Source organism: Eumetopias jubatus, unplaced genomic scaffold (assembly GCF_037043125.1).
Source record: "Eumetopias jubatus isolate StellerSeaLion01/CBP00866 unplaced genomic scaffold, mEumJub1_p1.0 scaffold_2, whole genome shotgun sequence".
NCBI classification, from domain to species: Eukaryota; Metazoa; Chordata; class Mammalia; order Carnivora; family Otariidae; genus Eumetopias; species Eumetopias jubatus.
This window is the reverse complement of record NW_028274808.1, coordinates 160,713,429-160,738,176: the sequence shown is the minus strand read 5'-3', so window position 1 is coordinate 160,738,176 and position 24,748 is coordinate 160,713,429. Positions and strand designations below refer to the sequence as shown.

The window sequence follows — 24,748 nt, the reverse complement described above, 5'->3', positions numbered from 1 at the left end:
CTGGGGGACATCACAGTGCTCCTGTGGGGAAGGAGGGCGGAGGCCCAGGAGTAGACAGTGTGGTTTGAGGATCCCCTGTGTTGCACCGGGAGATACGGTTCCCCTTCTTGGAGTGCATTTGGGAGAGGTGACATGGCTTCTCAGGGGACAAAAGAGCTGACAGGTGCCAACATGCTGCCCTATTCATTAGCATAGGAACAGAAACACCTACTGAAGGCAGCAAAGCTTGGTGCCAACTTTTTGCTGCACTTTATCATAAACTCTGAGCCCCTGTGCGATCGTGTGACTTCTTTTTCGGGACAAACTGGCACCAGCTTCAGGACAGCAAGACCCTCCTGCAGAGGATCAGCGCAGGTCCACACCACAGTGGGTCTCTAAAATTTGGAGTTTTGAAACCCAGCCATGTGCCTGAGCTAAAACACAGGAGTACCACACTGACTAGCAGAGAAACAGCTCAGACACAAGCAGGATGAAGTCAGGGATCTGACAGGAGCCAGGGACACAAGAGAGGAGATTGTTTGCTCTTCTGTGAGGGCATCCTGAACAGTGATGGGCATGAACTCCCTGCTCTGGGGATGAAAGAGCTGTGCATCTCCATTTTCCTCCCCACCCACCAGAACTGACAGACCTCATGAGCAACACAGTGCCCCTGGTGGAGGCTGGAGCCACTCACACCAAGCCCCGCCCCCCTGTACTCGGCAGGTGCATCTTTACTAGGCCAAGTCAGCCTGTGAACCAGCACAGGATGCCTTCTCCAGAAGGCCAGCACAAACCCCTTGCATGCAACAAGTCCACTGCTCATAGAGTGCTGCAAAGCTTCAGTTCTAGTGGAAATAGGACCAGGCTTATTTTAACAAGTGGACCAAAGCACACCTAGTTAAAATGCCACACACTGGACAAGGTCCAAACACTGCCCACTGTAGGCAAGGAGAAACCCTGCAGAGGACTTATCTGAGGGAAAGAGCAGCCAAAAACAACAGCAGAGTGCACATTTGAAACACTTCCCAAAGCACCAGGCCCTGGGCATTATAGGACCTCCTCTTAATATAGCCATTACTCTCAGCAGCAGGAACTATAACAGGCTTTCCTAACACACACACACACACACACAACAGTGACCTAGAAAAAATGGTAAGATGGAGAAATTCACCCCTAAAAAAAAGAACAAGAAGAGGTCATGGCCAGGGATCTAATCAAAACAGATATAAGTAATATGCCTGAACCAGATTTTAAAACAACAATCATAAGTATGCTAGCTGGCCTTGAGAAACCATAGAAGACACACTAGAAAATACCCTAGAGACAAAAGAAATAAAAACTAGCCAGGCCAAAATAAAAAATGCTATAACCAAGATGCAAAACTGACTAGATACAATGACAACAAGGATGAATGAAGCAGAGGAATGAATCAGTGATATAGAAGATAAAATTATGGACTATAATGAAACTGACAAGAAGAGGGAAAGAAAAAGTGTTGGATCATGAATGTAGACTTCAGGAGATCAGTGACTCCATAAAGCATAATAACATTCATATCATAAGAGTCCCAGAAGGAGAAAAGAAGGAAAAGGGGCAGAAGGTTAATTTGAGCAAATTATAGCTGAAAACTTCCCTAATCTGCAGAAGGAAACAGACATCAAACTCCAAGAGGCAAAGAGAACTCCCACAAAAATCAACAACAGCCAGCCAAAACCAAGACATATTGTATTAAAATTTACAAAATACACAGACAAGGAAAGAATCCTAAAAGCAGCAAGGGAAAAATGAGATTATGAATCAGGATCACAGCAGATCTCTCCATAGAAACTTAGCAGGCCAGAAGAGAGTGATATGATATATTCAATGTGCTGAATGGGAAAAGATGTGCAGTCAAGAATACTCTATCCATCAAGGCTGTCATTCAAAATAGAAGGAAAGACAAAGAGTTTCCTAGACAAACAAAAACTAAAGGAGTTTGTAACCACTAAACCAGCCCTGCAAGAAATATTAAAGGGTACTCTTTGAGTGGGAAAGAAAAACCAAAAGCAACAAAGACAAGAAAAAGGAACAAAGGACATCACCAGAAACATCACTTTACAGGTAACACAATGGCACTACATTCATATCTATCAGTAATCACGCTGAATGTAAATGGACTAACTGCTCCAATCAAAAGACATAGGGTATCAGAATGGATAAAAAATAATAATAATAAGATCCATCCATATGCTGCCTACAAGAGGCTCACTTTAGACCTAAAAACACCTGCAGGCTGAAAGTTAGGAGATGGAGAGCCATCTATCATGCTAATGGACATCAAAAGAAAGTCAGAGTAGCTATACTTATATCAGACAAACTAGATTTTAAGCCAAAGACTGTTACAGGAGAGGAAAAAGGACACTATACCATAATTAAGGGGTCTATCCAACAAGAACATCTAACAATTGTAAATATTTATGTCCCCAACTTGGGAGGACCCAAATATATAAATCAATAAATAACAACATAAAGAAACTCACTGGTAATAATACAATAATAGTAAGGGACTTTAACATCCCACTTACAGCAGTGGACAGATCATCTAAGCAGAAGATCAAAAAGGAAACATCTGGTCCAGTGCTCTGAATGACGCACTGGACCAGATGGACTGAACAGATATATACAGAACATTTCACCATAAAGCAGCAGAGTACACATTCTTTTCAAGTCCACATGGAACATGATCCAGAATAGATCACAAATCAGGCCTCGACAAGTACAAAAAGATTGAGATAATACCATGCATATTTTTAGACCACAACAGTATGAAACTTGAAGTCAAACACACACACAGACACACACACACACATTTGGAAAAACCACAAATACATGGAGTTAAAGAACACCCTACTAAAGAATAAATGGGTAAACCAGGAAATTAAAGAAGAAATTTAAAAATACATGGAAGCAAATGAAAATGAAAACATGACAGCCCAAAAGTTTTGGGATGCAGCAAAGGCAGTCCTAAGAGGGAAGTATATAGCAATACAAGCCTACCTCAAGAAGCAAGAACAGTCTCAGACACAACCAACCTTACACCTAAAGGAGCTAGAAAAGGAACAACAAATAAAGGCTAAAACCAGCAGCAGAAGAGAAATAATAAAGATTAGAGCAGAAATAAACAATATAGAAACAAACAAACAAAAAACAACAGAACAGGTGAAGCTAAGAGATGATTCTTTGGAAGAATTAATAAAAATGGATGAAAAACCTCAATGTGAGACAGGAATCCATCAAAATCCTAGAGGAGAACATAGGCAGTAACCACTTTGACATCGGCCACAGCAACTTCTTTCAAGATACATCTCCAAAAGCTAGTGAAACAAAAACAAAAATGAACTTTTGGGACTTCATCAAGATAAAAAGCTTCTGCACAGCAAAGGAAACAGTCAACAAAACAAAGAGACAACCCACAGAATGGGAGAAGATATTTGCAAATGACACTACAGAGAAAGGGCTGGTATCCGAGATCTATAATGAACTTCTCAAACTCAACACCCAAAAAACAAATAATCAAGTCAAAAAATGGGCAGAAGATATGAAAAGACACTTCTCTGAAGAAGACATACAAATGGCTAACAGACACATGAAAAAGTGTTCATCATCATTAGCCATCAGGGAAGTTCAAATCAAAACCACATTGAGATACCACCTTACACCAGTTAGAATGGCAAAAATGGACAGGGAAAGAAACAACAAATTTTGGAGAGGTTGTGGAGAAAGGGGAACCCTCTTACACTGTTGGTGGGAATGCAAGTTGGTACAGCCACTTTGGAAAACAGTGTGGAGGTTCCTCAAAAAATTAAAAACAGAGCTACCCTATGACCCAGCAATTGCACTTCTGGGTATTTACCCCAAAGACACAGATGTAGTGAAAAGAAGGGCCATATGCACCCCAATGTGCATAGCAGCAATGTCCGCAATAGCCAAACTGTGGAAAGCTGAGATGCCCTTCAACAGATGAATGGATAAAGAAGATGTGGTCCATATATGCAATGGAATATTACTCAGCCATCAGAAAGGATGAATACCCAACTTTTACATCAACATGGATGGGACTGGAGGAGATTATGCTCAGTGAAATAAGTCAAGCAGAGAAAGTCAATTATCATATGGTTTCACTTATTTGTGGAACATAAGGAATAGCAGGGAGGACATTAGGAGAAGGAAGGGAAAAATGAGCGGGGAAATTGGAGGGAGAGACGGACCATGAGAGACTGTGGACTCTGAGAAACAAACAGAGTTTTAGAGGGGAGAGGGGTGGGGGGATGGGTTAGCCCGGTGATGGGTATTAAGGAGGGCACGTACTGCATGGAGCACTGGGTGTTATACGAAAACAATGGATTGTGGATCACCACATCAAAAACTAACGATGTATTGTACGGCAACTAACATAACATAATAAAATTTAAAAAAAAAAAAACACTTCACATAAAAAAAATAAAATACAATTGATAAACCCCTAGGCAGATTTATCATAAAGAAAAGAAAAAGGACCCAAATAAATAAAAATCATTAATGAAAGAGGAGAGATCACAACCAACACCACAGAAATACCAACAATTATAGGAGAATATTATGAAACATTATATGCCAACAAATACCTCAGCAATCTGGAAGAAATAGATAAATTCCTAGAAACATACAAACCGCCAAAACTGAAACAGGAAAAAATAAAAAATTCGAACAGACCCATACACAGCAAAGAATTGAATCAATCAAAAATCTCCCAACAAACAAAAGTCTAGGACCAGATGGCTTCCCATGGGTATTCTATCAGACATTTAAAGAAGAGTTAATACCTATTCTTCTCAAACTATTTCAAAAAATAGAAATGGAAGGAAAACTTCCAAACTCATTCTATGAAGCCAGCATTACCTTGATTCCAAAACCAGACAACAACCCCATTAAACAGGACAATTACAGGCCAATATCCCTAATGAACATGGATATAAAAATTCTCAACAACATAGTAGCAAATCAAGTCCAACAGTGCATTAAAAGAATTAGTCACCACAATCAAGTGGGATTTATTCCTGGGCTGCAGGGGTGGTTCAATAACCACAAATCAATCAATGTGATACACCACATTAATAAAAGAAAGGATAAGAACCATATGATCCTCTCAGTAGATGCAGGGAAGCATTTGACAAAATACAGCATCCATTCTTGCTAAAACCCTAACAAAATAGGGACAGAGGGAACATACCTCATCCTCATAAAGGCCATACCTACAGCTAATATCATCCTCAATGGGGAAAAACTGAGAGCTTTTTCTCTTCAGTCAGGAACAAGACAGGGATGTCCATTCTCACCATTGTTACTTAACACAGTACTGGAAGTTCTAGCCTCACCAATCAGACAACAAAAATAAATAAATGGCATCCAAATTGGCAAGGAAGAAGCGAAACTTCACTATTTGCAGATGACATGATACTGTATGTAGAAAAGCTAAAAGACTTCACCAAAAAATTGCTAAGGCTTATACATGAATTCAGCGAAGTTGCAGGATACAAAATCAATGTACAGAGACCTGCTGTGTTTCGATACACTAATAATGAAGCAGCAGAAAGAGAAATCAAGGAGTCAATCCCATTTACAATTCCACCAAAAACCATAAGATACCTAGGAATAAACCTAACCAAAGAGGTAAGGGACACCTGGGTGGATCAGTCAGTTGAGTATCTGCTTTTGGCTGGGGTCGTGATCCCAGGGTCCTGGGATTGAGCCCTATGTCAGGCTCCCTGCTCAGTGGGGAGCCTGCTTCTCCCTCCTTTCTGCTGCTCCCCCTGCTTGTGCTCTCTTGCTCTCTCTTTCTCAAATAAATGAATAAAATCTTAAAAAAAAAAAGAGGTAAAAGATCTGTACTCTGAAAACTACAGACCATTTATGAAAGAAATTGAAGATAACACAAAGAAACGGAAAAACATTCCATGCTCATGGACTGGAAGAACAAATACTGTTAAAAGGGTCTATACTACCCAAAGCAATCTACACATTTAATGCAATACCTATCAAAATACAATCAGCATTTTTCACAGAGCTAGACCAAACAATCCTAAAATTTGCATGGAACCATAAAAGACCCAGAATAGCCAAAGTAATGCTGAAAAAGCTGGAGATATCACAATTCCAGACTTCAACCTGCAGTCATCAAGACAATATGGTACTGGCACAAAAACAGACATATAGATCAATGGAACAGAACAGAAAACCCGGAAATGGACCCAGAACTATACGGTCAACTGATCCTCGGCAAAGCAGGGAAGAATATCCAATGGAAAAAGGACAGTCTCTTCAACAAATGGTGTTGGTAAGACTGGATGGCGACATGCAGAAGAATATAGCTGGACCACTTTCTAACAACAAACACAAAAATGAATTCAAAATGGGTGAAAGACCTAAATATGAGATAGGAAACCATAAAATCCTAGAGGAAGGGTACCTGGGTGGCTTAGTCAACTAAGCATCTGGCTCCTGATTTCTGCTCAGGTCATAATCTCAGGGTCCTGAGATTGAGTCCCACATTGGGCTCCGTGCTAAGCATGGAGCCTGCTTAAGATTCTCTCTCTCTCTCTCTCTCTCTCTCCCCCTCTTCCCCTCCCTATTGCTTGCATGTGCAAGCTCTCTCTCTCTCTCTCTCTCTCTCAAAAGAAGAAAAAATCCTAGAGGAGAACACAGGCAGCAACCTCTTTGACCTCAGCCATAGCAAATTCTTACTAGAACTATTGGGATTTCATCAAAATAAAAAGCTTCTGCACAGGGAAGGAAACAATCAGCAAAACTAAAAGGCAACCTACAGAATGGAAGAAGATATTTGCAAATGACATATCTGATAAAGGGTTAGTATCCAAAATCTATAAAGAACTTATCAAACACAACACCAAAAAAATAAATAATCCAGTTAAGAAATGGTCAGAGGACATGAAGAGACATTTTTCCAAAGAAAAATGTCCAAAGACTTACAGTTGGCTAACAGACACATGAAAAGATGCTCAACATCACTCATCATCAGGGAAATACAGATCAAAATCATGGTGAGACATCACCTCACACCTGTCAGAATGGCTAGACTTAACAACACGTGCCCTCTCTCTCTCTCTCTCTCTCTCAAATAAATAAATAAAATCTTAAAAAAAAACTTGTAAAAAAAATTAGGAGCCCTCACAAGAACTTACACTGCAGTATGGCTAAAAAGATAGAAATGCAACAATAGCATTTTCTACATTTCACAGACAATATTTTTGGGTTGTGTATATTGTCTCTGTGTTGAGATAGAGCTACTGGACTCCTGGAATTAGTATATTCAAAAAGTCACTTCCTTTCTGATTCCCCATTATTCATTCTCAAGTATCTGTGACTGTCTTTCATTAGTTTGAGATGTTTCAGTATTTGATTATATTTCTGCCTTGTAGAACAGGATATTTATTATTCCTAATGTTCCCTTCTATGTAGATGGACAACAATTAGTATAACACTCTTGAAATTGCTTTACCTCCTTCAATCAATCACTTTTACCCTGGACTATCAGGTTCTGCTCTACTTACTCTTCCTAATATAGGTTCTGCCCTTGGGAAGAGAGGAAAAAGACTTGCTCTGGTTCAGTCTTCCTGCTGTGTGGGTAAACCTTTCTACTCTGGGATTCGGTATTAGGAAGCTCACTTGTCCATAGATATAAGCCACATTCCTTAATTGTTCACTGTATCTATAATATAACGAGTACTTTGGCCTCCACCTGACTTTTTATCTCATATTCAATTGATTCAGACTCTGATGGGGAAAGGAGTGTTAGTTATTAGATCTCTAATACTACTCTTACTAGTACTACTAACACTACTATTTCTAAAACCACCTATGGCTGCCTCACATCAGTCAAATCTAGTACAAAGGGTGTATATTAGATACTGCATACTAGTAAAAAGGCTGCTTAAGAATGCCATTTACCAGGTAGGACTTTGCAGGGGAAGCTGTTGGGGGTAGGATAATAATAAGGCACTGCATATACAAGTTTACTCCATAAATAGCTTTCCCCACACAGAAATGTTAGCTAAGAGAGCCACGTAACATTCATTATATTGCTCCTAACTTGAATCTACTCCTACCTTTCCCATCACAGGGCATAGATTCTGAAATTGCCCAAGCTAGAACACTTGGCACGTCTTCTCTTAATCCTCTACCATTGTATCAGTCACCACTCTGTTAATTCTCTCACCTAACTACTCAACTACTCCTTTCTTCACTCTTTCTATTATTGACTCAATTTAAACTCACATCATTTCTCACCTAGATATTACAGTAGCCTTCCGATCAGTCTCCACAAGTCTTGACTGTGGATGTTAGTTTCACAACTGTATGTTTTTTGACAAAATTATGCACTAAAGATGATGAATATTACATATGTAAATTATGCTTTAATAAACTGGACTACAGGGAACAAAAGCAAGCAGAACAACAACAACAACAACAACAACAACAACAAAACCCATCCCACCAGAGTCTGACTCACTTCTCAGGTCACACTTTGGAATCAATACATCTATTTCACCACATTGTCCACCAGAGAACTCATTCAACAGGAAATGTGTACATGCACTTTGCCTGCCTAAAACTTTGTTAAGACTCCTCACTGAGCATGAAATGTAAGGCTTTTGTAACACGGCCCCGACCTCCTTCCTCATCATCGCCATCAGGCTTCCTCATCTCTTACCATTCCTTCATGCATCCCAACCCTCATGCACCTCAAGCCCTAATAAAAAATGATCTAAAAAAGAATTCCCAGAACAACCTGTGTGCCTTCTTACATCTTTGCACATGTGGGGGGCTTTTAAAAGAATTCTGATTCTAGCCTCTGCCCAGACCCATTTTTAAGAATCAGACTTTCTGGGGTGGTTCGAATGTGAAACGAGGTTCAGAACCACTGGTCTAGAAATGGCCACCCCTTAAAGGAGAATTTTGTACCTAAACCCTATGAAGGCACATATCATTCATACTATAATTTACTGAGCTTTGTGCTTCTTCGTTTGACTCTGAGTTCCTCATGGACAAGAGCCTTGACTGCGTTTTACATCAACACTTCTCAAACTTTACTGTACATCCAAGCCACCTAAAGATTTGTTAAAATACAGATTCTGATTCATAAGTCTGTGGTGAGGCCTGAGGTTCTGCATTTTTAATTAGCTTCAGCTGAGCTAAGGCTTCCAGTCCCTAGGACACACTGAGTAGTGAGGCTTTATGTCACTATCACCTAGCACAGAACCTGTATATAAAAATTGCTCAAAAAACATTTATGAAATGAATAGGTATCATCCATACCATTCTTCACACTTTCCTAAGTAACCAAAATTGTAGTAATGTTGCAGGATCAGATAGGAGGAATCTCGCTTATTCTCCTTTTTTTTTTTTTCTCTAGGTATGACAGAATATAGTTCCTGACAAATGGTTAATTCTAACCAACTCTCATTTCCTTTAGTGGCAGGTAAGAGGTCAGGTAAGAGAATTCTTCTGGGTTATATGTATGGCAAATCATTCTCGTATTTATGCTCTTAGTCTTATACTTAGGGAGAAAACATATTTGAAGTAATAAAACTTAAGTAATTTTATTATTTTTTTATTATGTTGTTAGTCACCATACAGTACTTTCATTAGCTGTTGATGTAGTGTTCCATGATTCATTGGTTGTGTATAACACCCAGTGCTCATTGCCTCCTTAATACCCATCACCGGGCTTACCCAGCTCCCTACCCACCTCCCCTCAGAAACCCTCAGTTTGTTTCTCAGAGTCCATAGTTTCTCATAGTTCGTCTCCCCCTCTGATTCCCCTCTTCATTTTTCCCTTCCTTCTCCTAATGTCCTCAATGCTATTCCTTATGTGCCACATATAAATTAAACCATATGATAATTTTAATTTTAAATGCGTATCATTAATTAACAAAAGTAAGAAACATTTCCCAGTGCCTCTTACATAGCAGGCACTGTTTCAGGAGCTAGATGTGTTAACTTATGTTACACTCTCAACAACCTTGTGAATAGGTATCTTGATTTTACAGATCAGGAAATGGATACCTTCAAGGTAGGCACTTGCCCAATGACTTATGACTAGAAAGAGGCAGAGCTAAGCCTACCATAACTAATCACTCATGCCTATTACACAACCTAGATAGTAGTAGCAGCTACCATACATTGAGGATCGACCTCAATCCCCTCATTCCTTCCATGTATGATCCCATATAACATAAGTCTGATCATGTCACATCACAGCTCAAAACTCCCCCAAGTTTCCTATCATACTTTGGCTTTTACGTAAGTCCTTACTTTGCCCGACAGTGCACTGCCTCTGCCTATCTCTCCAACTTCATCTCCTCCTGGGGCAAGATGAAGGGACCCATGCTGGCCTCCTACTGTTCCTCAAACATGTCAAACATATTCCCACCTCAGATCCTTTGCACCTGCTGCTGGGTCTTTATGCTCTACACCAAGACAGCTATACGGCCTGCTTCCTCTCTTCTTTCCATCTCTGCTCAAATGTCACATCCACAGAAAGGCCTTCCCAGACTATGCTATCTAAAATGGAAACCCTATCACTTTTTAATCTTACCCACTATATTAGTTATACATTGAATGAATGAATGAGTGAATGAATGATTTCATATCCTTCCAACAGCACTTTAAGGTCACTATTTTACCCTGTTCACAAATAAGAAAACCCTCAAAAGCTTCAGCGAAGATCAAACAACAACTAAGTTACTAAGCCAGGACTTGAAATTATGATACGGGCCTGGATCTAACACCAGCCATCTAATCAGAGCCTTAAAGGGCTTCTAAATCATGTCTCACACTTATGTTTATTTTAAACAGTATCTACTGAACTCTAAAATGAAGATATTGCTTGATTATTTTGTATTTTGTGGAAAATCAGATTGGGGGAAGAATAAGTCACTTTTCTGAACACTATGGCAGCACCAGGGCCCAACAACTGTGTTTAGTCTCCGAAACTGTTAGCTTCTGGACACCCTAGCAGCAGAATCTGTACTATTTAGGACAAGGCTTCTCAAACTTTTCTCTGTAGTAACATATACAAGACAGATTATGAGCATAAGCTCTGGAGTAAACTGCCAAGGTTCAAATCCTGACTGCTACTTACTAGCTGCGTGATCTTGGGCAAGTTACTTAGCTCCTCAATTTCTGTTTCCTCATCTGTAAAATGGGGATAATTATAATACCTCAAAGAACTACTGTGAAAATTAAAAGAGATTAGATATATAAAGTGCTCAGAAAAGTAATATGCTCTCAAATGTTAACTATTAATAGTCTCAAATTTCAATACTTTAACAAATAATATACACACCTTAAAGCAAATATAAATGCACCACTGTATCATAATCCCAGGAATAGGAGCCACCCTTTGTATTGGCAGTTTATCTTTAATTGAATTGATTTAACTTAAAAATTTACATGGAACTAAAATTCAGAAGAATTGAACCAGGAGAAGAAATTTAATTCCCAGAGTTACTGCCACCTCCTATCTTTTTATTTTGGACTTGAAGCACTCTAGTCAATCCTAAGAGCCAAAAAAGAATGGAAAGGAAACCAGACTCAAATCTTTTAGAGATTCATAAATCACATCTACCTTTTTAATTCTCCCCTGAAACAAATCAGAAGCCAGAACAGTCCATAGAATATTGTGCTTAAATCCCCTATGCAAACATGCCTGATGTACTCTGTCTGCAGAGACACAAGCTTCTGGGTGGTCTACACAGGGTAAAAGTAAGCCAAAATCATAGCAAACAGACATGAGCGACCATTTACTTCTCAAATAATTACAACAAACTTTCTATGTTTTTAAGTGCTGAGAGCTTATCAACTGCTTCAGGAGAGCAAGGAAATTGTCTATCTTGTTCATCACTGTTTCCCTAGACCTGGAACAATCCTGGCACTCAGTAGGCCTTCAATAAGTGTTTGCTGAAAAAAATAAACCAAATATTAGACAAATTAATATTACTTTCAGCAAAGATGATGACAAAAAGATGAGAAAGAAACTTGTCTGTACTGTAAGGAGGATGTTAAGAATGTTGGATATTTATGAATTGTTGGAGGTTATTCTTGATAGTGCTAATTTTACATCTAAGAAGATATATAAGCATAAAAATCTTTTAATGGTAAATTATCAAGGATGTTAGCCAAAATATTTAACAACTAATAATAAAAAGTTAACATGTGTTTATGGATATTCACACCTAAATCAAAACCTAAAAATATATTTCTTTCTGATTTCTATATTAAAACTGCTGTCAAGTAAGTTAAATTGAAATTCAGACCACTCAAGTCATTCCAATAATTCCCAAATCCACTTTTAATTTTTAGAAATGTTGGTGTAATCTTTGGTTTGCTGCAACTATCACTGGCTAAACAATGCACTAATCTAAGTCACAGTTTGATCTAAGATCCACACCAAACTCTTGTAACAGCTTCTCCATTAAATTCAGTGTTATGACTCCCCAGCTCTTTATGTTTGTTACATTCAAGACAAATCAGAAAAAAATTTGAGCATGGTGATCAGGTATGTTCCTGGACATCAGAGTCTGGACCAAGGACAGAGAGCACCCATGACGACTGTAAGGCCACCAAACCACCTACCTACCACACCATTGAGTTTGGGGCCACCTTGGAGCAGAGGGCAAGTGCTGCATCTCCACAACCATCAAGACCACCCTCGCTGCCTCAGTACCCTCAGCAGCTCTGGAGGACCAACTGTGTCCATACCAGCACTCTCCTAGGCCCTATTGCTCTTCTCCACCAGGTAACAGCATTGGGTGACTTGTAGTCCCAATAAGTAGAGGATTTCTCTTTACTCAATAATACAGAAGAATTTTAATGTTTAAAAAACAGGTTTTACACCACAGCTATGTACCAACTGAAAATCAGCCCTGAATATTACCAACATGGGATGATAACACTATGTTGAAACATCTTTGACACAAATGAATCATTAATCTGTTCATCTGGAAGATAGTCTGAGTGGTTATTCAAAAGGTATGCATTAAAAAAAACTTCAATTTATAAGTTACTAGGATCATAGGAACAAACTAATGCCAATTAGGGTAACAGAGTAGCTAAAGAAAGTGGTCAGGGAAGGCTTGTTTGAGAAGCAGAAATCTGAGCAGAGATTCAAAGGAAGTGAACAAGAAAGCCATGTAGATACCTGAATGAAGAACATTCCAAGCTGAGCTGCAGAAGAACTCCAAAGGCCCTGAGGCTGGAACATACTTGGCATGTTGAGGGATGGTCAGGTGGGTAGTGTGGTGGGAAAGTAATGTGTGAGGGGAGATCAGTGGGAGACGAGTAGGAAAGCTACACACAGGCAGGTCACATATGGCCTTGAAAACAATGGTAAGGAATCTGGATTTGACAGTAGGTGTGATGGATGGCTGTGGGAGGGCTGTGAGCGGGCTGTGAGCAAACAAACGACATGTCAGATTTACATTCTGATGGGGTTACACAAGAAACTATGTATCTGTATATCTTTTGTGCATCTTTTAATATTTTTTATTATTATTTTTAACTCTTTGAATCCTCTACTCCGCTGTGTCAGATGCTGCTTTGAGACTGAGTAAAATGAATCTTGATAACTGAACACTGGATTTGGTAATATGGTGGCCATTTGTGATCTTGACAGAGGAAATTGCTGGGAAGTATTGCGGAGGGGAAATCCTAACTGAAGTGGAGTCAAGGGAAAATTGGAGCAGATGATTGCAGAGATAGCAAGTATGGACAACTCTTTCAAGTTTGCTGTAAAATGGAGCAAAAAATAAAACAAGTTGGAGGAGCATGAGGTGTTAAGGAAGGAGATGTTACATTCCATTTGTATGTTGACCAGGAAAATCCAGTAAAAAAGATTTTCTGAAATGATGATCTAGGAACAGGGTAGGGTATGTGACAGAGGTCAATCTATGAGGGAAGTGAAATGGAGAGGACCTAGTATGCAAAGGTGAAGAAGTTGGCATTAGATAGTAGCAGGGACAGTATGTATCTTTTCAATACAAAGGAAGGGAAGAAAAAATGTTGGTACAGATGTACAAAGGCTGGTAATTTGGTGATGGGAAGATATTAAAGTTTTCTGATGGCTTTTATTTTCAAGAGTCATATACAAGGAAGGCATGTCAAGACTTAAAAGAGCTGTTACCATGATGCTGGAGGGCCAGGACATTCAAGTCTGCCTAACTGAAGTCATAGGGATGTGTGGGGTGGGGGGAACAACACTATGTGACTCTGATTAATTATTAAATGATGTCATATTTTAGGGGCATAAGAAAGTAGAAGTATAAACAGTATATACCACACACTCAAAAATTCAGCAAGTATAAACTCCTCAGGTGATTTTAATTCTCTAGTTCTGGGATGTTACAATTTTTACTTATACTTAAATCACAATGACAGACTAGACACCTGTTTTTCCGGTCACATAATTAAGCTTACATCTCAGTATTACCACTTAGCTTACTATTTTATGATCTGAAAATTAATCTTATAAGGTCAAAAACTCAAATACAGCTATTGTGGTTTTTTTTATAACTTCATTCTACTTTTTTTCCAACCTACTAAGGAGAATGTTTACCTATGTCAGTTTCCTGATCATTCTCCCTGAATTTGGGTGTGGCCAGACTATCCTACTAGCAGCATTATATCTACCTAATTAGAGAACAATAAAGTTGACCTTTGACAATATGCACATGTCACTATCAGAAAGTGTTTTTTCTTCATCTATTTTAAGGATTATGTTTGTTCTCTGTGCATATAAATAATTGATACATTATTAAATTTGAGATGATCTACCCAATCTTCAGTAGAATGACAGCTAAGAGTAAATAAATCAACATTTGAAAATATTTTCTACAATTGTATTTAATCTCAATTTCTGGTAATACTTCAAGTTTATTTATTAACACTCATTTAAAGAAACCTAAAACTAAACTGTCTATGATAATTTCATGTATTGTTGTACAGTTTTCCTTCCACTGGTTCATCTGTCAATACCTCTCCAACAAATTAGAGCCCTCTTATGCAGGATTATTGTAAATATTGACATCTGCACATTTCTAAAAAGTACCCAGGTGTACAGTTCTCGATGTCAGCATAATTTCTCCAATATCTTTGGTTAGATGTAGTTGTTTAACAAAACAGCGCGTGTTAAAGATGTATTTACCCATTACAGCATCTAACGAATTAACGAATTGTAATTGGTAATTTGCTTGTTTGTATTCCACTCTAGATGACAAACTCTATGAGATCAGGAACTGTGTCCATCTAGCTCATCTTTGTATCCTCAACTTGACATACAGTAAGAGTCAATAAAATATATGCTGAATCAGTGAAAGTCCCAGAACCTTGGAGAATGGTTAGTAAGACCCATAGCAATCCCACTTACCCGTGAGATCCAGAGTTCTGTCTACAAAGACCACTGATGCCCTGCCTGTGGCAGTCTTCCTCCTGTTCTTGGCAGGGCCATAATTAGCCAGATCTGCAGCGATGATCCGACTGAGGGAACCTACAGCAAAACACTCCTCCCGCACCCCTAAATGTTCACACAGAGAACTGAGGCCTGACACCAGGCACCTGATCTGCAGAAGCAGCTCAGGGGGCAGGGCGGTGGCATCCACCTCACTCAGGCTTCCTAGCCTCCTCTTGTCTGGTCGGGCACTGTTAAGGAGATGCACATCCTGGGGTAGCAGTGGAAAAAGGGAAGCAAAGGCTGGAGTCAAGGCAAGGTGGGGAGCAACAGGTGCGAGCAACAACGGGACGTGCAGCACCTCGGCGGTGTAGTTCATATTGCCCATCCACTCACACAGTTTCTCCTCCAGTTGCTCGAACACCGGCTGCCCTTCCAGCTCTGCCGCGGCAGCCGCCGGCACGTGATTAGCGGTGAGGTGGACAGCGTGGTTCACGGCTGTGACCACCACACAATACTGGAAGTGACTGCGGCAGATGATATCCCGCAGGGTCTCCACGGTCCGGCCTTTCAGCAGGCAGCTCAGCACAAACACTGCCTTAGGCTGCTCGGCTCCACCACCGACAGCTGCGGGCTCGAACTCCCGCAGGTGACACGCAGGCCCTCCCACGGCCTCCAGGAGTCGCGTGGATCCGCAGCCCCAGTGCAAGCTCTCCGCGCAGGCGGCGTCCAGATAGACCAGAGCCCATTTCACTTTGGCCAGCACCTGCTCCCAGCCTTGCTGGGTAAAGGAGAGCACTCCCGGAGCGCTCATGATTGGGGGTTCGCAGAGTCGGGACACTAGAGTACAGGAACTTCTTTTAGAACTCACAGCTTCCGGGAATTGGGCTCCTTGACGCTTTGACAGTCAACACAGTACACGTGGTACTGCCTCCGACTTGTCCAGTGTCGGCGCACAGTGATGACGTAGACGGACCGTGATTGGCTAGCGAGGAGAACCCGCTGAAGGACGGTGGGGCTGGGAAGAAGTGGGCAGGGCTCCGTCGCTCCGGCTAAGTGGAAAGATCTGTGAATAGCTCAACTGTTTTCTTTTCCTCTCCTTCTCTATGCTCGGATTACCTTTCCCTGCATCTTCAGAAATCTCGGGAATAGTAAAAGCTATTCCGAAATTTAATATTTTCCTTGGATCTGAACACATCTCTAAAAGTCGTTCTGCCCATCTAAACTAAGAGACGCCAGAGAAGATAAAAACAACCAAGTGATACGTAATGTTTTGTAGTTTATAAATGGCTGTCTCATACGTTATAGCGCTCAAAGCCTCATGAAAAACCTACTGGTCTCGTTTTCACTTTCTCCATCTTCCCTCATCTCATTGGCACTAAACCTTCATCCACTTCAAAAATCCTAGAATCCAGCCCCTTCGGCCCTTCAATCCTTGCCATCACTGGCTTAATCCAACATCATCACTCAACTGGGCGATAGCAATGATCCCCTATCATTTCCCAGTCTTAATCTCTTCTCCCACCAATTCAGTTTTCTTCCTAATGTACCAAGCTGGCCCTACCATTTTCCGGCTTAAAAGCCTCTCCTGGTCCAGTTGCTTGCAGGATACAGCCTGACTTCTTACAATGGCACCAAAATCCTTCATGATTTCTCAATTTCTCTCCACCTAATCCCTGCCTGGAACATTATATACCTGCACAATTAAGTCAACAGATTGAGCACAGAATGTTTCACAGGTTTAGTTCAATTCAGCCACTATTTATTAAACACTTACTAAGTATAGTCACTGACGTAGGCTCCAAAGGCACAATGGTTAATAAATTCCCTGATCCATGAAGAATTTTCACCTCAGCTAAGTACTTGCCGTATCATGAGGTAAGTTTTAGCATACCCGTTTTCCTACAAGATTGTGCACTAGAGGCCTGGTTTCTCCAACACTAGAAAATATGCAAGTATTCAATAAATGTTTGTTGACTAAATGATCAATAAATCTTCAATTTATATCCATATAATAAGTGATATATTCAACTTTTAATATACATGTACAATATTGCAGACACTGTGTTTGGCATTGAGAATATAAATAGAAATAAGGCACAGTCTTGCCTTCAAAAGGATCTGAAATAAAAGACCCACATATGTAAAGAAAGCAAATGTGATATAATGTTACAGAAGCAATAATTTGTTTAATGGATAAGAGTTACAAAGGAGGAAAAATAAATTCTGATTGAGTGAAGGAAAAAGGGAAGTGGTCAGAAGTTTCATATAAGACATGAGTTTTGACTTGTCTTCCAAGAAAACCAGGTGTTCACCAGGTGGACAGGATGGGGAGGAGTATTCCTCGTAACTCAAACACAGAGTGCAGCATGGACAAAGGTGTAGAGGCATACAACACGTTCTCTGGGACTACAAACAGTTTAGTACAGCGGGAATATATTGTATGAAGAGAGGCCCAAACTGAAACAGGAGCTCTGAGCTAGTAAAAAGGGACTAGATCAGAGTGAGTCTTATTTTTGATTCTAAGTAGTAGCAGCCTATGGAGTACAGTTAAAGTATTGTTAGGAGTGAATATAATTTGTTCACATCTGGAGTTTGGGGGGGGAAGTATTCTAAATGGAAAATAGCTTAAATGAGCAAGATTTAGGACAGGAAGAGTATTTAGAAAGCGGTCACAGCAACAACTCTGGGTGAGAACAGATAAGGATACCCGCAGAGGGGCTAGACAGCATGGGGTATATAAAGAAATGTTAAGAAAATGGAGCCAAAAAGCCTGGTGACTGGATTGACAAAAAAGGATGAGACAGAGGGAGAATTTCAGGTTCATACCCAGTTTTCTGCCTGGATGACTGGTAAGTGGCTGTCCCTTAGATTTGGAAAACCAGAAGAGAAGCAGGTTGAGGAATAAATGTATTGAGTTCAGTTAGGACACGGTTTTTTGTTTTGTTTTTAATTGTGGCAAAATCTGTAAGATTTACCATCTTAACCATTTTTAAGCACACAGTTGAGTAAAGTTAAGTATTTGCACAATATTATAACCAATCTCCAGAATTTTTATCTTGCAAAACTGAAACTTTATATCCATTAAACAACAACTACCCATTTACTCTTCCCAATGGCTGGTTTTTTCTCTTAGCATAATATCATCAAGGTTCATCCAACATATGTGTCAAAATTTTCTTCCTTTCTAAGGCTGAATTATATTCCATTGTATATATCATTGTGTATACTACATTTTCTTTATCCATTCATCTGTCAACGGACATTTGTATTGCTTTCACATTTTGACTGTTGTGAATAGTGCTGGTAGTTACATGGGTGTACAAATAATGCTTTGAGACCCTGCTTTCAGTTCTGTTAGATAGGTACCCAGAAGCAGAATTGCTAGATCATATAGTAATTCTATTTTTCATTTTTTTGAGGGCCCTCTGTTTTCCATAGCTGCTGTACCATTTTAGATTCCCACCAACAGGACATAAGGGTTCTAATTTCTCTACATTCTCACTAACATTTATTATTTTCTTTTGTTGTTTTGATATTAGCCATCCTATTTGGTGTGGGGATTCATTGTTTTGAAGGTACTGTGGGACATCCTGGTGGAAACATCTAGTAAGCAGTTGGATATATGATTGTGGATTGCAGAAGAGAAGTCTGATAATTTGGGAATCATCAGCAAACAGGTGTGCTTGAGATTGCTTAAAGAGAGCACAAAAAAGAAAGACAAAGAGAGTGATGGACAGAGCTCTGAGCAACATTTCCAGGTCTGCTGAAGAAGTGAAACCAGTGAGTAGACTTATGGGGGAAACAAGTTTCAAAGAGGACAGAGTAATCAACAATGAGGAGTGTCAGAAAAGTGAAAAATGAGATGGAATCTAAAAAGCGGGGGGAGAATATGAAATTGGGGTCAAAGAAAATAGCTTGGCCCCTAAAATTCAAGGAAGGAACAGTTTTGTGTTGTAATAAGATCCAGAGCATGGCCTTGAATGTGGACTGATAAAGTGGAGTAAATGGAGGTTGCTGAATAATTGGATTCTAGGAGATCAAAAAATCTGAGACAAGCAGGATGTGCAAGTCACTCATGATGCCAAGTGGTAGAGAAAAGGAAGATTGTGGATCAGACTCCAACATTATATCTGTGAATGAGGGGACATGAAGAGAGAAAGGTAGAGGTAGTAAATGAGGGTGCCAAGTACAGGCAAGGAGGATTTTTGCAGGAAAGTGGAACCATAATGGTCCAGCGGTGGCCCACAATAGCCAGGGAAATGGCAATGCTACCTCCCAGTTCTGCAGTACAATAGGGTGAAGGGAAATGGTGAGCATCTGGTATAGAAAGAGTAGGAGAAGTGCTATCCTTGAGGGAAGTTAGATTTCAGTTTCAGTGAATGAGTAAAGACATCCTTCTGCTAAAATATTGAGAATACTGGACATGTATATATAATGGAACAAAGGTACGGACCAAGAGGTAAATGAAGAGTTGGGATTCAGGCCTAAAGAAATGGGGGGGAGGGATAAGCCCAGAGAATGTGAGGGAATGACACTAAAAGGGTTGACAAAAGTGACTAAGAATGAGGAGATGTGGAGGACCCTAGAAGGTTATGTAGTGCATGACCTATATGGCCACATGCAACCCCAGGGCCCAGATCATGAAGGGACTTGTAGGTCACATGGTAGAAGTTTGGATTTTACTTTATGTGTAACAGGAAACCACTGAAAGGTTTGTGTTACTTGAAATGCAGTGTGGCAGTAGTGATGGGGGGAATTAGATTTGGGATATATTTTACCGGAAGAACTAATGAGTCTTGCGAATGGGCTTTCTTAGGTATGAGAAGGACTCATAAGGGAAAGAGAGGAATCAAGGGTCATTTGGGTTTTGGCTGGAACAATGTTGGATAATGGTTACTGATACTAAGAGGGAGTATGGAAGTGGGATAGAACAGGTTTGGGAAGGCAATTCACAAGTTCTGTGTGGGGCATAAATTTCATATGCCTATTAAATATCCAAGGAAGGCTTCAGTGAAACATCAGAGTGAGCTCAAGGAAAAGTTGAGACTGCAGATGGAAAGCTGGGAGTCATTGGCTGTCAGTGACGCATATCACATAGATAGTATAAAAAGTCATGGGACTAGGGGTGCCTGGGTGGCACAGTCTCTTAAGCACCCGGCTCTTGATTTCAGCTCAGGTTGTGATCTCAGGGTCTTAAGATCAAGCCCCATGAGGAGCCTGTATCAGGCTCCATGCTCAGTGGGAAGTCTGCCTGAGATTCTCTCCCTCTCTCCTGGCCCCTCCCCCTGCTCACGTGCTCCTTCTCTCTCGCTCTCTCAAATAAATAAGTATATCTTTAAAAAAACAAAGTCATGGGACTGGATGAAATGACCCTGGGAGAAAGGGTAGAGAGAAAGGGAAGAGAATCCAGGAAAAACCCATTTCTTGCCCTCCGATATTATGGTGGAGTCAAGTCCTGCTGAAATTGCATACTTAAGATAATCAGATTTACCTTATTTCAATGTGATTGTACTTCTTTGCTCAAAATAAATAGCAATTATTTCCTATTCCTCATAAAATCAAGCATATCTCCCTTTGCCCAATTTCTAAGTCCTTCATGTGCATGACCAATATTTAGCTTAAGGATTTACTAAGCACTTATCTGGTGAATACAGAAATAAACTTGTTCTCACCCTTAAAGGGTGTGCAGTTTATGTAATAGTATAGATGTGAATAGATGACACAATTTTCCAGAAAGAACTAGCAATATAAAATTTTGTATTAAAATATGTCAGAATGCAGAGGAAGATGGATAATGGGGGCTTAATTCCCCATTGAAGTATCTAGAAAGGAAGGAAAACTCTACATATGTGCAGTTATTCAGGTTGTTTAAAGGATAAAAGGCCTAACCAAAGCATACCACCATTTTGCCTCCAACTTGTAAAATGCTTTGACATTTGAAATCTCATTTAACTTTGTTATCCTTCCAGGAAGCAGGTGTAATATGTTATTTTAATATGTCAATTTACTGATGAAGAAACTGAAGAACATTGAGATTTAAGTGGCATAACTAAAGTTGGAAGTAAATAACGCAGTTGGGCCTAAATGCCACATTCATGCAAAACACATTTATGAGTACTATCTAAGTAGATACTGAGCAAGGCACTTTTATTTGATCTCTACCTCTTGCCATCATTTTAATCATCATCTATTAAGCAACCCCTTTCAGTACTTCCCAGGGATACATTAAAATTAATGCTTTGTTGTTGTTTTTGCTTTTTTTTTGCCAAGAACCAACAAACTACACACATACACATACACCCCCACACACACACAAAATGATAAAATGGAAAACAAATAAATAGAATATATGGAATAATGTAGTGTGATAAGTTCATAAGTTTATAGAATATCTTCAAACTATCCATCTTTAAACTCTTCCCTGGTGAGTAGGGAGGTAAAGACATCCTGAACTAAGGGAGCTTATCCAGGCAAGGAACTCAGTTTAAAAGAAAAGAAGGAAGAGGCCTTTTCAGAGTGGTTATTAGTGATTTATGGGCTTCTCTGCTTGTGAAAATTTTTATTTTCAAAGCTTAGCTGCAATGCTACCTCCACCATAAAGGTGATTCTGATGCCTCAGTAAATATTCATCAACTCTTCAGTTTAAGTAGAGTCCTTTTTTTTTAAAGATTTATTTATTTGACAGAGAGTGACACACTGAGAGAGGGGACACAAGCAGGGGAGTGGGAGAGGGAGAAGCAGGCTTCCCGCCGAGCAGGGAGCCCGATGCGGGGCTCGATCCATGACCTGAGCCGAAGGCAGACACTTAACCGACTGAGCCACCCAGGCGCCCCGAGTAGAGTCTTGAAAGACAAGCTTATTTTAGGCAGCTGAAAAGAGAAAGATGATCCTCAGCAGAAAGCAGCTGGTTCTTCCATGAAACCAGAGTTCATTATAGACTCATGGAAAAACAAATAGGCAGGACTATGAGTAATTGCTTTATGATACTCCTTAGCAGAATGTAAAATCTTCATGACATTACTGTCAGTACAGGCCAAGATCTACTGAGTGTTAGGCACCATATCATGAATAAGTGACATGTAAGAAGATGCCTTGTTTGAGGGAGGACTTCATCTAGCAAAGAGTCCTAGGAAAACAGATATATAGTCAAATAATTACTATAGGATGTGATAGACACATGCCATAGAAGCAGCAGAGTCTAAAGGGGTGTGATTAGCTCTGCCCTGCCCACCCTCCAATAACTCTGATCTTCTATGTCCACTTTCTCACTCCCTCCACTCCAGCTCATTTTGGGTTCCTTGAAAGCACCAAATATGTTTCTGCCTTAGGGCCTTTGCACTTCCTATTCTTTCTGTCTGATAGGGCTTCACCCAGAAATTCACAACGGCTTACTTCTTTTCTCCATTCAGCTCTCTACTGTTATGTCACCTTATTAGAATAGTTTTCCTTGACCTCTTGATATAAAATTGCACCTAATCCCTATTTATCACTCTGTTCTAGGTCCCCCTATCCTGCTTACTCTTATATATCCTTATCACAGCTTGGCATGCTGTACATTTATATGTTTATTGTCTGCCTTCCTTCATTAGATGAAAGCTTCATAAGAGGAAGGACTTTGATTTACTTGCTGCTGAATCTACATAGGCTAGAAGAGCCCCTGGCACATGGTAGACTCTTCATAAATATTTATAGAACAAGGAAATGGAAAGAGATAAAGTGGAATTCAGGAAAAGATTTCACAATGTTGGCTATACCTTAACAGAGTTTAGAACTACACATGGGATTATCCTAAACGGGTAAGTGAGACTGGGAACAGCAATTGAGTCTTCAAAGGTAAGGGTAGGATTAAAACCACAGGATTTGTTTAAATAATGGGAGATGGTGTGGCACTGTTGTGATGTAAACACTTCCTTTGGGTTTCTATTAAAGCATATCTACCTTTTACTCTTGTAGGAGAGTTAATTAAGACCCTTCTGACTTTCTCAATAAGTTGAGAGCTCTTTAAGGGCAAAGACTAGGCTTTACTCAAAACTTTGTTTTCCAAGTTCTTAAACAGCAGGTATTCAATAATTGTTAAATGAAGAACAATATTTAGTGAACAGACGGCAGGTAAACCCACTGATTGATTTGTAAACTAGAATGAATTTCTCTCTGTTGAAAAGCGAGAGTCCTATTTGAAAACTTTTGGACCAAAAGAAGCTTTAGAGATCATCAAATTCAGCTTTCCCATTTTAAGGATGAGAAAACTGAAGCAAAGAGAGGTTAGTTACCTGAGGTCATGCAACTAGGTAGTTACAGTTAAGAACTAGAACACCAATTTTGACCTATCATCGTCTCCCTGAAAGATGTGTTCAAAAGTAGCCTGAAAATGTGGCATTATCTACTAAAATAAAAACTTCACATACTTTATGATCTTGGAGAAATACTTGTACAGATCTGCAAGAAGTCATTTACAAGGCTCTTCATTGTAGTGTTTTGTTTTTTTGGTTAAAGTGAAAAGTTGAAAGCAATCTAAATGTACATCACTAGGGAAATAACCATATTCATTTTGTGATAGCCATGCTATGGAATATTGGGAAGCACTTAAAAATGGGTATAGTTTAAGTATACTAAAATGGAAAGGCTTTCCAAAACAGTTATAAAAAAAAAAGCAATCCTTAGAATGATATATACAGTATTGTACCCTTTAAGACTCCTTAACCTCAGGTTCTTCCACCAAAACAATACACGTGAAGTAAATGTATAGAATATTTGAGGATTCACACCAAACAGCAAACAAGGGATACTTCTGCGGAGGGGGGTCTTCGACCTTGACTGTAATATTTTATTTTTAACAAAGAGAATGCATTTTTCATTTATTAGCTTGGCTTTCATTTGCCGTTAAAATTGAATTTTCAATAAAGTAGGCATGAATTATATTTTCTTTAATGAGAAACGGGAGTGATAAGGTAACAATTCTGTTTCAAGGCTGATAAAACACATGAAAAACGAAACAAGACCTTTCATAAGATTAAAAAACAGAAAAATAGTTGAGAAGAGAAAGCAAGCGTCAAGGAGAGAAGGGAACAATGGTGCACTGGCCGGCAAAGGCAACATGGGTTACTAGAGGAAAAGTTGGGGGAGGGGATCCTTGGCTGACGCCGGACGCCGCCACGGGAGAAAGCCACGCTAAAAAGGCCAAGCAGGATTCCACAGGGGCGGAGCCAATGACGGCGCGCATGCGCAACCAGGTCCAGGTGGCCTGCGCCGCGGAAGCGAAGCAGCCTGAAGACGCCGCGCCGCTGG

At 39.9% G+C, this 24,748-nt stretch overlaps 1 protein-coding gene across 1 annotated transcript in view; it reads right to left on the bottom strand.

Annotated features, from left to right (window-relative positions):
• Window positions 1-16,320, bottom strand: part of SCFD2 (sec1 family domain containing 2) — a 449,958-nt gene extending 433,638 nt beyond the window's left edge. Inside the window, exon 1 of the mRNA XM_028100703.2 lies at window positions 15,440-16,320. Within this exon, the coding sequence (XP_027956504.1) occupies window positions 15,440-16,274 (835 nt within the window). The 5' untranslated portion in view covers window positions 16,275-16,320. The remainder of the gene's footprint in view (window positions 1-15,439) is intronic.
• Window positions 16,321-24,748: the final 8,428 nt, after the last annotated feature.